General features: G+C 38.3%; 1 protein-coding gene across 2 annotated transcripts in view; it reads right to left on the bottom strand.

Annotated features, from left to right (window-relative positions):
* MTMR7 (myotubularin related protein 7) overlaps nt 1-15,531 on the bottom strand; it is a 44,998-nt gene that overhangs the window by 21,905 nt on the left and 7,562 nt on the right. For both annotated transcript variants that reach the window (XM_021396136.1, XM_021396137.1), the window contains exons 2-6: nt 7,881-8,003; nt 6,943-7,105; nt 5,020-5,177; nt 3,522-3,650; nt 1,006-1,140 (exon numbers count right to left, since the gene is read on the bottom strand). In XM_021396136.1, coding sequence (XP_021251811.1) covers nt 1,006-1,140; nt 3,522-3,650; nt 5,020-5,177; nt 6,943-7,105; nt 7,881-8,003 — 708 coding nt within the window. The remainder of the gene's footprint in view (nt 1-1,005; nt 1,141-3,521; nt 3,651-5,019; nt 5,178-6,942; nt 7,106-7,880; nt 8,004-15,531) is intronic.

The raw sequence follows: 15,531 nt of genomic DNA, 5'->3' as shown, positions 1-15,531 counted from the left end.
TTTCCTATGCAAACCTGTTCTGAACACAGCGGTACCGATCCTTCCCTACCGCTGTCATGGTTTTGTGATTTTCGGTTATTGGTATTCCACACCAACCGCTCACCACAACTCTAATTTCTGCAGAACTACCAGTAAGAAGGTATCACCCTCATCTTCCCAATAAAAAAGAAGTAACTGCAGGCCAAACTGTCCACCAAATTACAAAGTGAAATGAGACACCCCTGACTGTTTCCTTCCCCAGCCTAAGTCTTATTCTTTATCTGCTAGGGATAGGTGGAGACTTGCCTTTTTGGTGTCTCTTCCTTCACATGCTTTGTTAGGTTCAGCAGGGAAGAGCACGTACTCCTGCTCCCACTTCCAGGCACTGAATCCTTCCTAGTCCTCATCACCTTGAGCTGTTTGCCAAAGTCGGATACAAGTTTTATTACCTTCCAACCTCTTCTAAATCATTATTGCATTTCCATGTTTCTGCATAGCGTAATTCCTCTTTAGTCTTAGCCAAAGATTTTGGTCAATTACAGACGTATGGCATCTGAGATAATTCCATACCATATTTCAGATTATCTCTATAAAATACAAAACTGCTAGTGGTATTCAAAGAAGTCTCCTCAATTCTTGTAACCTGAGTAAGTGCATTTTCCTTAGCCTCATGCATACATTGAAATTTTCCCAGTTGTATGAGATCTTGCATGGAAAATTTTAGTCTAAGTAGGTTCACAATATTATGAATAACTGTAAACACAATTTTCTAACGGGAATTATTTTTCCATACCTTAACATTTTGATAAGAATTAAAAAAAAGAGAGAAAGACGCTGTGTAAAAAAAATAGAAGTTCAAGAGAAAAACAGGAGCAAGATTTCTAGTTAAAACATGCCTGATAAATCCCGATTTAACTTGCGCAGTTATACAGGTGCAACTGTGCCAGTCATTTGGGCAATGAATCTTCCCTAACGTATTCAGCTCAGATTCAGTCTTTCTATGGGCTAGAAAGGTAATACACTTACTTTGGGCCGAGTGTCAACAACATATATGAAATCACTTCCTGGGTTTGCTTTTCTGATGGCCTGAAGCATCTGCTCATCTTCAAGGCATCTAGCACTAAAGCCAGATAAAGGCTGGCTGCTCCTACATATTGAGGCCTGCAGAAAAACAAACAAGAAATCAGTAAACTTACTGAGCAGAAATCAATTAGCATCCCAAAACATTTACTAAAGAGGCTCATTAGGTGTTTACCATAGAATTATAGTTACATGGGAATCATACAAAGAGGTTACACTCTTTTTAAAAAGACAAGAAAATATTAAGACGATAAAACCCCACTGCCTAGGTCTTGAATCAAAGTTTTAGTGCTATTTTAAATATAAGATTTCCCTCATGTGGATTATCTCCAGAAAACAATCTCTAGAGAATAAAGAGTATAGCAGTTCAATCACAACAACACTGATATAACAACATAAGATCCTTCTGCACTGTCACTCACATTTCAGTTATGATATTAATTACACCCAGCTTACACCAATACACTCTTTTCTGAGCAGTTTGAGATACGAGTCCAGGAAACAAAAATGTGTACATACTGTGCAGCCAGATCACTGATTTGCTGTATTTTTAGCACTGCCTATGGAGAAAGACCTCGCTGCACAGGAAATGAATCAGACAGCCTGAGTCTTGGAGCAAATTTATTAAACAGTGATATTGAAAAAGTCAAGAGAGATTCTCCCCAGACACATTAGAATCAGGCCTCCAGATGGAACTTGGAAAGAAGGAACTGAACATGGAGCAGGGAGATTGTATTTCCCAGTTTCTGCTAGGCTGAGAGCAGCTGGAGCCATAGGGGCACAGGGCTGATGTAGGCACTTTCTGCGCACTGAACATGAGCATGAAGAGAATCTGCCTGCTGAAGGTCACAACCCATGCAGGCTGCCCTACACATTATTTATTACTGTGAGAGGGAACACGCTCATTTTCAGCCAAGTTTTTGAACTATCAGTAATTAGTAAATGGGATCTTTAATATACAAAACTGTAAATTGTGTGGGAGTTGCTCAGACTTTAGTAATAGATTCTGCCACCATATTATTAGTTATCTGCTTTTGCCTGCTGATCAGTGCATATTCCAGTGATTTAATACATGCTAATAACTCCTTTGCGTTATGAAAATGGTACATATGGCTATATTCACAACCTATCATTTTAATAGAAAGACATGTCTCTCTCAATCACAGCATATCATACCTGAGGTAGATATATTCATCAAGATTAAGACTGAAATTAGAGTTGCACACTAAGGTTAAGGTTCAGGAAAGTAAGGGCTGGAGCTCATTACATAACAGCACTCCCTGTGCTCAACAAACTAAGATATGTGCTGGCACCAGAAGGAAAGAACGGCTTGTCTGTCAGGTTAAGCTTGAGGTTAAGATCACTTTCAGCCCCAGCTAACGAAACAGTTGCACTGCCAATAGTGCAAAACAAGAAAGATAAATTGGCCTAATGATCCATTAGAAATCTCAATCAGAAATCATTACAAATGATCTCCATGAGGAACTTAACCCAGGCCAATTGCTTATGAAGAGCATATACATCTAAAAGATTTCTTGGTGTGTGTTTAAGAGTAGGGCAAAAGATCAGGTTGCTTTCAGTTGCACTGGCTGAAAAGATACTTCCAAGCTTTGATCTCAGCACAGCCGCAAAGATCCTGTGAGACACCGAGTGGTGTCACAACATCATTTGAATCTGTGAGTAACCAAATTGCTATGTGACAGTTCCAGGTATGAATGACTGAATGAGTGGCACCGACCCCTCTGCAGACCTCTTCCCAACATGATGTTACTGGAGTTATTCAATGCTTACCGTCACAAAGCTTGCCCTACTCTTGCCCATTGCTCTATTACCTGGCAATTCCTGCCAAGCTCCAAACTCACAAGAAGGTACTCCAACATTCCTTTCAAGATCAAGGAGTGGACACAGTACTTCAGACCATAGTGGCCTGAACATGAATCCTAACCTTAATCTGAACTCCAGCCACAACTGGAAAAAACATCTAGGCTGAAACTATACAACTTACCCAAGCTGGACCACAATATATTGGAACTTAGTTGATCCCTTAGACTTGTTCTTTCACTAATATTTGGAAATGTCCAAGTGTTTTGAATGCTGATTACGCAAAGTGATCAATTTTGAAAATTTTGTCCTTAATAAAATATAAAAGACAATATACAATTTATGTATAGACTGTATTAATTATCTAAATCTTCATATCCTCCCATTTTGTAATCAAATGCTTAGATCTTTATTGAAGTAGAGTTCTGCTGAAATAAGCGGTAAACAAGGAGTCAAAAATATGTCTCATCCTGCCCTTCTGAAGCTTAAACGTAGGACAGGTATCACTATAAAGAAAAGACCACCCTAAACACCTTTTAAATTTTTTTAACGCAAACACTGATTTCTCCTCACAAAAGCTTACTAGAAGAATTACGAAAGCAAGGTCAAAATTTGCAAATTATTGGAAGCTACAAACTCACATTATTATCCTTGCAGTAATAGGAAAGAGCTGGGAAACGCCTTCGGCTCCGAAATTTAGAGCTCCCCACTATGATGTGTGCTGTTGCAGACTTTGGTACATACACTTCTGTAGGATAGGAGTCGCAGACCTGTGAAAGGAAACTCCGATTATTTAGTCTACCAAATACAACAAACATTAGCCAGCTCAACTCTACTGAGAAAAGATAAAATACTGAGGAATCCTAATCTCAGTGAATATTTCATAGTACAACTATACACATAATCTGCACTTCTCAAAACAGTCTGTTAAAGTTGGGAAGTGTTGACTGTATTTTGCAAACAACAAAACTGAAAGCAGAAAGGCTGAAGGGCTGTATCTCCAAGTGTTAATTCATGTCTTGCTGAGAATATACGTCCAGATCAGAAACAATCTTCATTATGTACAGCATGGTTGTATTTACAACTGCTGCTTCTTCCAGAGCAGAATTCGGGTACAAGAAAGGAAATGAGTGAAGTTCTCAGACATGGGAGGGGACTACAGATCCCAAATTCCCAGTGAATATGGAGCATGTAACATAAAAAGTAGGGACTTTGAGAAAATAAATTCATCTCTATGAAATGAGGATACTTAAAATGCAAGCAGCCCAGCCAATTCCTACCTTCTGAAAGGAACCCAATGATCAGGCAAAACAAAACAAAACAAAAACTTGCAGGGACTGGCGGGAGATGCAAAAGGAAAGGCTTGTGGTTAAAGATGCTGCTGTGGTGAATTGGTTTCTATGCATGATGTCACTTTTCCTACACTTGATCTTAAGTGAGGTCAAATATTTTCTCTAGTTGTATTAACAAAAAGAAACCCTGACAGCACACACAGCCTTCTTGAGAACTTCACAGGCCTTCCTTAATATAAACACACTAAAAGCAATAGAGTAAATTGAGTGTAAAGATCTACTTCTTTGAAAACATATTTTGGTTATTATTTCTCACAATTAATTAACATTCTGTGGACTTCAATTGTACAAATCTGATCTAAGCAGGACAGACTGAACCAGGAAGAGATATAATCTGTCAGACGAGCATGGAAAACACTTAACAGTTAACCATAGAGGCTTCAAATGGTTGTGAGGGTAGCCCCTGACAAAAAAGCATGGTTAAATTCACTATTTCAAGGTGTTGTTTCTTTTTTCTTTTAATGTCCATGCAGTAATCTTACTTAACCCTACATACCAGGAAAATTTAGAAACTTAACTTCAGGTATGATTTAAACATCCCCAAGCCAGACAAATACTAACATTTAAAACCTACTGCAGACAAGTTTCACATATATTAAATGAAGACACATCCTTTCTCCTGCTACTTGTGTGCATTTTAATGTGAAAAAGGGGAAGAGCTACACCTTACTACACATGTACAGCACTGAGCTCACAAGAGTTCTGCATGTGAGTGCTAAGTAGCCCACAGCCAGACTGATGATCCAATATGGGTTCCATATGACATAAAAAAAAAATCACAACTCACTCCATAGTCTCTGTTTACATCACTAATCTGCCAGTAATTGTTCGGAATACCCATCCGATTATATTCTTCATTGAGGTCCACAAGCTTCCAGCCTTTCTCTCGTTCTTCTTTATCTAATTTTGGATTGAATGAGAAGCAATACAGCTCTTCATATTTCACTGAAATAAACAAACAAACAAAAAACAACCAGTAAAACACCTCAGATTTCTTATCAAGAAGACACATTCAAAAACAAAATCTGGCACTGTCCCTAATGTAGTTTCTCTTAGAACTAGCATGAACTGATTCTTGAAATCCCACATCCTGGCTTGTAGCTATTGTCAAGCATACTTTGAAAGTACTGTGCTTTTTTTGTTGTTGTTATTTGCATAAATTAAAATATATGTGCTGTATTAATACAGCTACTCAAAGTACTCTGTTCTACTGAACATCTTATCTACCTGTCCAGCACAATCTTCCAAAATGAACCAACTCAAAAGTCTTTGTGCCTAAATAGAAATGTTTCCAACAGGTTCAATGAAATTTTAATTTTATGGACTGCAAAATCCTGCTCTTCACTTATTAGCAAAGGCACTTGAGATACAGCTGTTGTAAGAAACATAAAAATAGCATGTGTTACATTAATCATTTCATCATGACCATAAAATCATTTAAACAGCTATGCCACCTGTCATCCTCAGTCCAGAACTATATGGCAAAATTTGCTTGTACTGAAGTTCTTAACTTCTTTTCATTTTCAGGGTATCTGTATTTATACTAATGGGTGACTTAATTGTGGAGGCAAATACCAGGCAGATACCACTGCCATTACATGCCACCTGTCACTGATACAAATAACTCCTCAGCGTATATCTTGAAAGAAAAGTTCTTATCGCTGCTGAAGATGTTATATTACAAGGGCAGGTTTTACTCTGTTGCTTTAAGTTCCTTAAAACTGAGATACTGAAAATTTGCCTCATTGTTTCTGAACTTCTCTGATTATTTAATCTTGCCTAGCATAACAAGTTACATCTGCTGCAGTTGCATATTACTACTACTAATATTACTACTACTATTCTAATTATAGATGTCACTTTTTATAAAGTTCAGTCGCAGTGCTGGCTGACTGCAATTTTTCTGCTCTACACAGTAGCTAAAACTGGTGTTCTCCCAGCAAGACAAAAGTTAAAGCCAGTTCTTTCAGTTTCGTACAGATCATGGCAAACACTTCTGCAGCTACCATTTAAAACAGGCAAGCCTTGTCAGCTGGTTCCTAGAAAGACAGCTATGACATAGAGGATCAAATGTTGGATTTCAGTGAAACTTTTGCATTTCACTGAAAAGAGGAAAGGTTTCAAAAGGACCTTGGTCAGATTTAAGACATTCAAACAGAACACATTCAAAATCTACATAATAGTAAGCCAAAACACAGGCAATCAATAAATCAACTACTTGCTGCAATACATTTCATTGATTTTAACAAGTTTATGCACAGCACAGAAAGGGAAAATTCAGATCTTGATGCAGCCACTAAAGATATCATAAGATTTTTGTCACAGTAGGAATATGAAATTTCACTAGATTTAGAGACTTGTTAGTATTTTCCTAAATACACACTTACACAAGGCAGCAGCTACTAATAAAATAGCATTATAATATATTTTACGGTAAGTGAGCCCCTAGACTATCATTTTAAATAGAAGTTCACATCAAACATAAAGGAATAAACCTCTTATTATAATGTGCATTCTTCATTGCTCCAGAAGTGATTATTTTATAATGCCTCTGTGCTCAGAGACATCTCTTCTCATCATAATGCATCTCTAATGAAGTCTTTTCTCTTAAACTGCAAAGAAGAAGAAAGATGCACATCTACAATTCACCCATTACAATCTCCCTATTCAAGAGGAAGTTTCACTTTTGTGCCATATTTCTTCCCCATACCTGGCCGTGCCAGACGTATTAGAGAGATGTAGACATCGTGGCAGTCTCGCTCCTGAGGGATGACCAGCTGGATAACCTGGAAGTTCTTGCAGCGGATCAGCAGTGGGCAACCTGTGGCAGTCGTGGCCTGCTTCTCAATGGAGGAAATTTGGCTGTGTAAAACCTGCAAGGGAATTGAAAATGGTTACGTCAAATGATTCAAGTCTTCAGGAAGAAAAACAGTTGCTTGTAAAGATCTGCCAGGACAGACACAGGAGTTTCCACTACTGTTTCAGAAAATCCTCACACACGTCTTCTTGCAGTTTTGTTCCTGTCTCCAGCATCAGGCTCCAGAAGTGCCAGATACATGACCTACAGACAAAGAAGCACTTCTGGAATGTTTCAGCTGCTCAGACATTAGCCTAGTTATGCTGACCAAAGCCTTCTGGGTTTTTTTTGTTTTTGATTTGTTTTGTTTTTTAAATGTATGCTAACAATCATCAGAAAAAGAGCACTTTTGTCTGTCTGTACAGTGAAAAGATGAACCAGCATCAGTTATATAAAACTGACTGGAGTCTCTTGGCTAAAATGTTGATCCTGCTAACTGACAGAATGGAAGCATGGGGAGAGAGACAAGAGCTGGATGAGCCCAAGCAGTAATTCACTCTGTAAACAGCTGATCTCGACAGCAGTGGTTTCTCAGAGAATCACAGCCAGTATTCATACAGTGAAGGCCCTTGCAATCCTCTCATTGTGTTGCAATATCCAGAACATAACGAAAATTCAAAAAAAATTATCAAGCTGCAAAGGTTTTCAATTGGAATTTCACACACTATCCACTGATAGAAGCATCTGTATAAACTGATTTACTGCATTTAATTTACTTTGCAAGTTATTTTCAAATTACCATCAGTAAATTGCCATGCACTTACAGCTAACCAAAAAAATAAAAATCATACCCAAGTTTCTTTACGAGTTTCAGAACCATTCTCCACAAATATGACATGAGTAGCTGTTAAATACAGGGTTCCCACTGCAGCTTTTCTTGAAGATAAGCGATCAAGTAACCGTACATTTTCCACCTAAACAAAGAGAGGACAGAGGAAAAAAAGAAAAAAACGAATAGGCTATGGCATAGCATACTGTAGTGATATCTCAACATTCGTATTTTGAGCCATTACAAACACTGTGTTGTCATGCTAAGATAGCTGTTTACCACCTAAACAGTACACAAATATATGTGAGATTGATCTACTTTCATAGGCAATAGAATTTAGGATTCACGGGACAGTTCTGGTTGGAAGTCAGGAGGTCTCGAGTCCAATCTCCTGGTCCAAGCATGTCCGGCTCTGCAGTTAGACCAGGTTGCCTAGGGCTTTACTCAGTTGGGTCTTGAAAATCTCCAAGGATGGAGCCTGTCCAACCTGTCTGGGTGACCCGCTTCATTGCCAGACTGTTCTTACAGGGAAATTAATAGAGAAGCGTGCCATAAGATAGAGTAGTACCAGAAAAACCACTGAATCCCTAAGTGCTATGTGTAGCAGTTATATTTTTAGTATTGGGGTCATGCCTACAAGGCTTTTCTGAGGAAATTATTTTTACATCTATTCTTAAAAAATGCCAAAGCTTGTTCAGATACATACCTTCCCCTTCAGCCCATCCTTCTTGAGCCCTCCCACTAATATCAGCTGGAGGGTCACAGGCACAAGACCACAAATGTGCATCCCAGATTTTAGACTGCACTACACATATGCTATACAGAAGATTAGGGAATAAACTGAAATTCTGGGAAAGTGACACAAGGGAAGTAAATTGAAACTGGGAATCATAGGTAGGTTTTTGTTTTTGTTGCTATTGGAGCAATCTAGCTAACTCCCCCTCCCAGAAATTCCGGTGAATGCTCAAGTCATTACTGGTTTATAAGATAATGCAGAATGGTCAAAAATAAATCAAATACAAGAGTATCTCAAAAAACAGTCAAGCTTGAACCAAACTTTGGAAGGCTGCCTCACTATTGAAAAAAATAAAAATAAACATACTATTTCACATATAATATGAAAAAGCATAGCTAAAACCATCAGAACCAGAAATGGTGTGTGTGAGAGCATGAAAAGATGCTTTTCCCATAAGATCTTCCCAGGACCATACGAAATGACTATCAGAAAAGTATTCATGTATGAGAAAATATGATTATATTAAGTGATTTAACTCCAGATCTAACTTAAAGTTCATTTTTCCCCCTCTTGTGGTACCTCTGTATCCAAACATCTGTTAGAAAAAGAGTTCAAAGAATTTCCCGCTTTTTTAATCTTACCACAGCCCTGTAATAGCATGGTAGGACCTGGCATCCATTCAAGCCCTTCCATAATCATCAGTGACACAAAGAAAGATAAATTTAGAAAAATAAATAGAAAAAAAAAAGAGGGAAAAGTAGGAGGTGGAAGTGGTTGAGTGTATTTCTTCAATGGGCATCACTCAGGCTTGCAGACAAGTCTCCAGTGATAGTGCATAAAATGTTCCAGAGTTTGTCCCTGTGGGCCTCCTAGGGCTGACAGCAATGGACATCTGGAAATGTTTGTCTTCAATCACTTTCCAACTGGAATCAAAGACTTAACATCCACGGTTTTGCCTCCATGGATGAAAACAAATGTTCACTCTTTGCTGCACTGCTCACAACAGGTGAGCCCATAATGTGTTCTAGATCCTCAGATAGGTAGCGTGTAGCTTTTACACTGTTAATATATGGTATATGCCACGTTTCATAGGCATTTGATCTGATGCTACCTAGTGTTTCTGACTGATAAGCTAGAGGGATAAATAAATTAACAAGGAAGACAATGAATGGACAACTGCCTGAAACAATTAATAATTTATTAACAACAGCTTTAGTGGGTTTCCTACTGCAACAATTTTAAAACCAAAATAAACTTCTTTTACTAAAAAAACATGCACTAGTTCGACCACATTAAACCAAAGAATGCTGATGATCAAGATCATACAGCGTGTAATAAATTCCCAAAATGGTTTTATAATGCTGGATTTACACTGGAACACATGATTTTCACACAAGCAGCAACAGCACAGCTCTGTGCAGCCTGCCCACCACTGCAAGAGAGCTTCAATACACTGTTTATCTTCTTTATATCTTCTCTTCAACTCTCCACTCAAGACTTGCAAGTTCTTTTGTATGTCCAGTTATTTTCAGGACCTGGAGCTGATAAGTGCTGAAAAGATAAGTGCTCCATTAAAATCAGAAGGGTTCTGTTCTTGTGTTTGAAGTACAAAATCTGACAGTGTGTACTGCCCAAAGAAAATGGAAGAGGGCAAAAGAAGATAAAAAACTTTACCACTCTTGGATTGAAATAAAAGCAATTTTGTATCAATTTCCTTAAAAACAGAGTGGAGTGCAACAAAAACAAAGAAAGAAGAAAAATATCTGCAAAGTCATTTTCATTTTTAATAATACAGAGACTCCAGATTACATTGACAGAAGCTTCCTACAAGACTCTCTGAAACGGGATTGTAGTGCTTCACAGCAATTTTCCTCTCTGTTCTTAAATAATTCCACTGAAATCACACAGTGTGCAGAAAGATGCCATCACCTAAGGCCTGAATGTTTGCAACATATAATCTAAACACATTGCATTATTTTAAAAATGGGAACAGAGAGGTTCTTAAAACAAACATACAAAGAAAGCCAGCTTGGTAGGAGAATGCTTAAAAATTAAACAATTAGCAAAACCAAGTTTCCCTCAAGGACAGTTATAATCTGCTTTAAACAAAAATGAAACAGCTAGAAAGCATGAATAAAGTCTCTTCCCAGGACCATCTACTTCAGAGGTCACATATTGGGGTAAGGAGGAATAGAAGGAACACAGCATTAACCCAGAACATTCAGTAAGAAGGCAAAAAGAAGATATAAAAGAGCAGGGATGATACTAAACAAAGATTTAGGCAGTGCCCCAAGTCTAAAAAGAACCGTCAAATAGCAATAAAAATGAGATTCATCTGGACAAAATCATATCCCTGCCATGCAGTCCAGCCAAGGAGGGCACTGCTGTGCAGGACCTGGTCTTGCACAAGGAAGTCATCGCCCCAGACACCACCCACAAACTGAGGTACTTTAGGTTGCGACACAAGCAAAGGGGACATTCACAAAAAAGTCTGAAGTTGGGAGGCTGAATTTTCAGGTCTCCTAATTATATCTTCTCTCCATTCATCAATCAGAGTCCCATAACTGATTTTCTGAATAAGGATGAGGGGGAAGTTCACTTATTTTTTCCAGGAGGCCAGCCAGTGAGGGCCTGCTGATAAAGACTCAGACTGTGACTCTTTCTCTCCTTTGGTTTTATCTATTGTTAGTTTGTTTTATCATTCTTAATTATCTGTATTATCTCACATTCTTTTCAATAAATCAGTTTTCTCCTATCTCAATCGTGTTTCTTCCTCTTCCTTCCCAACCCTTCTCCTGAGGGGAAGGAAGGGTGTTGTGTGATTAACTCTTCAAACTGCGACATAAAGACATAGTTTCTGATAGCCCTAATTGCATTTTAATTGCATGAATTTTGTCATACAATATTGGCACTTGCAACACCGGGTGAGAGTGAACTTCACAGTTTGTTATGTATTGTATGAACAAATATCCCTTCCTCTTGCTTATTTTGATTCTGCTGCCAGGGGCAGATGCACCATAGCATTTTGTGAACAAGATGGCAAACAACAAACATCGTTCCTCATTTACCTTCTCAGCAGTATTTTTTTTTTAGAACTATCAATCATAACTCCAAGTCATCTTAAGTCTTCTTGAAGGAAGCCCTCCAGGCCATCAACATTCCCCTCTACACATTTGTATTAACTTATATTTATCAACAATTAATTTTGTTAACAGCATCATAAGACATTGCTGTATGCCCCTACAGCAAACTTTCATTTCTCCTATCCTGTGTAATCGAATTACGATCAGTGATGTTTGCCACTTCTGGCATCTTCTCCCCTCCCTGCATCTTTCAAAACAGTTGTCAGTAGAATATTGCAAGCTCTTGTGTATTTTCTTGGGTCTCTAGTAATGAACTTCCTCCATTGTAAAAATTGACTTTATTATTTGAGGTTCAACAAGACCAAGTGCCGGGTCCTGCACTTTGGCCGCAACAACCCCAGGCAATGCTACAGGCTTGGGGGAGAGTGGCTGGAAAGTTGTATGGAGGAAACGGACCTAGGGGTATTAGTCGACACTCGGCTGACCATGAGCCAGCAGTGTGCCCAGGTGGCCAAGGCCAATGACATCCTGGCTTGTATCAGAAATAGTGTTGCCAGTAGGAGTAAGGAAGTCATTCTCCCTCTGTACTCAGCCCTGGTGAGGCCCCACCTCAAGTACTGTGTCCAGTTTTGGGCCCCTCACTGCAAAAAAGATACTGAGGCCCTGGAGCGAGTCCAGAGTAGGATGATGAAGCTGGTGAGGGGTCTGGAGCACAGGCCTTATGAGGAGTGGCTGAGGAAGCTGGGATTGTTCAGTCTGGAGAAGAGGAGGCTCAGGGGAGACCTCATTGCTCTCTGTAACTACCTGAAGGAAGGTTGTATTGAGCTGGGGGTCGGCCTCTTCTCTCTTATAACTAGTGATAGGACGAGGGGGAATGGCTTCAAGTTGCGTCAGGGGAGATTTAGGCTGGACATTAGGAAATACTACTTTTCTGAAAGAGTGGTCAGGCGCTGGAATGGGCTGCCCAGGGAGGTGGTTGAGTCACCGTCCCTGGAGGTGTTCAAGAAACGTTTAGATATAGCGTTGGGAGACATAGTTTAGTGGGGTTGGTGGTGGTAGGTGGATGGTTGGACTAGGTGATCTTGTAGGTCTTTTCCAACCTAGCTAATTCTATGATTCTATGATTCTATGATTTGTTTCTTATTTTTTAACTAGTTACCACTGAGAGGTCCTTATGTCTTCATCCATGATCATTAAATTTCTCCAAGAGTCTTTGACAAAGATCTGCATTCTGTCACATGGATTCATCCTAGTCCAAAGAAATTTAAAAGATTCTGGGTTTCTCTTTTTAATCATACATACCAATGAATCTAAAAATTTAGAATGGAGGAGCAAGGACTGTAGCAGTTCTTACCAATTTTCTTGGATTAAGTGTCTTTTTTTTTCTTGACTGGGACACTTTAAAGCAACACACCATGGTTACCGGCTTGACAGTTTTCTGCTTGATCATGGTAATTTGTCACCATTCATTGTTCACAGTTTCTTATGAAATCTCTTTTAATAATGTGTTTATTGGTGATAAATCTTTTGACATATTCTTGATAGAATAGATATTGCCCTAAATACCTTTCCTACTTTGATCACTTACTAGCCCTACAGATGTTCTGTCAAGATTTTGGCTACTAAAAGACAGCTTGGAAAAGGCTTTACTACTAGATTTTTGCTGAGTTGTTCTTCAAAATCTCTTTTGGCTTGCCTTATTTTGTTTGTATTTTTAACTTAAGTGCTATTTTCCTCATTTAGTCACAACTTCAAATTGAAAGAAGCCTTTTTATTTATAAGAAAATAAGTTGTTAAAATAAGAGACATCCTCTTACTCCCTTACCCTCTAGTTAGCTATGCAAACTTTTTTTCATCCTTCAAAGCCTTTTTCTGGAAGCTGGCTTGCAGTGAGCTCCCGTATTTAAACAATCTTCATGACTCCCATAAACATTTTAACTTTTGGCTCTCATTCTTTCTAAATAGTTTTCTCATTTTTATGTACTTTCCTCTTTGAAGTTAAACATTTCCATGTTTAACATTTACATGGGATATTTTCCCACTTCTTTTGCTATTTCAGGAATACTCAGCAAAGTATATACTTTGCTGTCACACAGAGGTTCCAGCTGTATTTTGAACCAGGTCTTTCTGTCACTGCTGAAAATCAGGTCCCAGATTTATTCAGAATTACACAGATTATTTTCCTTTTTTTTTTTCAATGTAAGCAAATAGCCTCTGTAAAACAATCATTTACAACACCCACAATTTTATCTAGAATCATATCACCAGCAGTTATCCAACACCAATTTGGCAATGTTTTCCACTGCTACGGCATTTCCTGCCTCTATGCCTTGTTTAATCTTGTCTAAGCCATCACAAGTTATGTGACAGCAAGTTCCTTGCTTTTCCCATGTAACTTGCCACTGAGAGCAGCCTGTCACATTGATTATTTTTCTTTTATCAATTTTCTAATGTTTATTACATCACCATTCTTACTTATAACCAGTAACCAGTAAAGCATTAGTTTCCACAAGTTTTTCCTGACTTACTATTTGTACAGAATCACAGACACATTTGGTTCAATTGTCTATGGTTTGGTTTATTTTCTTGCTCTCGTTAAGTAGAACTCTTGGTAACTTCTGTTTATTTGAGAATATAGAAATTTTTCTATGAACAGAAATTTTATGACGCAGCTCAGCATCCAAAATATCAGCGTTTTCTGCATTCTAACAAGAGCTTCTCAGTTTTTCTTCAGAACTTACAAGTACAATTTCTGATTAACGTTCCTACCAGGTTTGAAAAAGGGCTGTTTGTTAGACAAGGCAGCTGGCTGAATTTTTAGCTAGCATTTATTCCCAATGACTTCAATGCACACAGTAAGTACAATGAAATCATAAAAATTTGGCTTGATAAAAATAAGCATGGTTCTTTGATCAATCTTTTCTAACTTGCATGCAATATATACCAATCCGTGGTAGCACCATGAGAAAAATAAAGTAGGTTTATTAGTATCTTGCCTCATGAACCACTTCATCATATCTAACATCATTTCCAACAGACAAATGAGCTGCTTAAGTCTACCTGGATTCAAACCCAGCGTTCTGATTTATTGTAGGCTCGCAGCACAAAGAGCCTTCAGGAGCAAGGGTCCCTAAGCTCACAGGAGTTTGTTCTAAAATGTTTGCAAACGCCCAACTGGCATACATGGATTTCACCTGAGCTCCATATGTGTTTCTCTGCCTAGTTTCCAGTTACTCAAACTTTCTGGAAAAGTAGTACCCAGAAAGAAAAAAAAAGGGGGGGGGGAGGGGAGTAAAATAATGTCATCTTCAATCTTAGATTTCATTCAGCTTATCCAAGGATTCAGATAATGAGCTGTCTTTTCCATCCTCCTAATCAGGAAAAGTAAGCCAAGTCAAACAACATCTTAAATAGTCTACAGGGAACAGGTATATATTCATTTTCACAAGAGGGGAACACACACTGCGATGTTGCTGACTTTTTCTACCCAAAAAGTTACAGCACAATGAGAAATTAGTATTACTAATAGTTTAAAATATAATAAATACAGTATCAGAGAAAGACATTGTACTAATTAAGCTCCAACTTTTTCTCCAAAATGTGCTCCATATTTTAATCTGAACTATGGCAGACTTTATTGGAGAACATGAGAAATGGCTTACAAAAAAGGTTGCCAAGAGGTCATTCAAGAAAAAAAATGTATTATTAGAAAAAAAGCATGGGTCAAATCTTTTTTCAGGCACAACTCCCACCAGTTTCAATGGGACTCCCACCTAAGGAAGAACAACAACGATATGATCCTGAAAGTGATCAGAAAAATTGCTGTGCCAAAACATTATTTCTAAAATTACCAA

The sequence above is a fragment of the Numida meleagris genome, chromosome 4, assembly GCF_002078875.1.
Source record: "Numida meleagris isolate 19003 breed g44 Domestic line chromosome 4, NumMel1.0, whole genome shotgun sequence".
NCBI lineage: Eukaryota > Metazoa > Chordata > Aves > Galliformes > Numididae > Numida > Numida meleagris.
The sequence above is the reverse complement of the archived record's forward strand: the minus strand, read 5'-3'. Positions and strand labels throughout refer to the sequence as shown.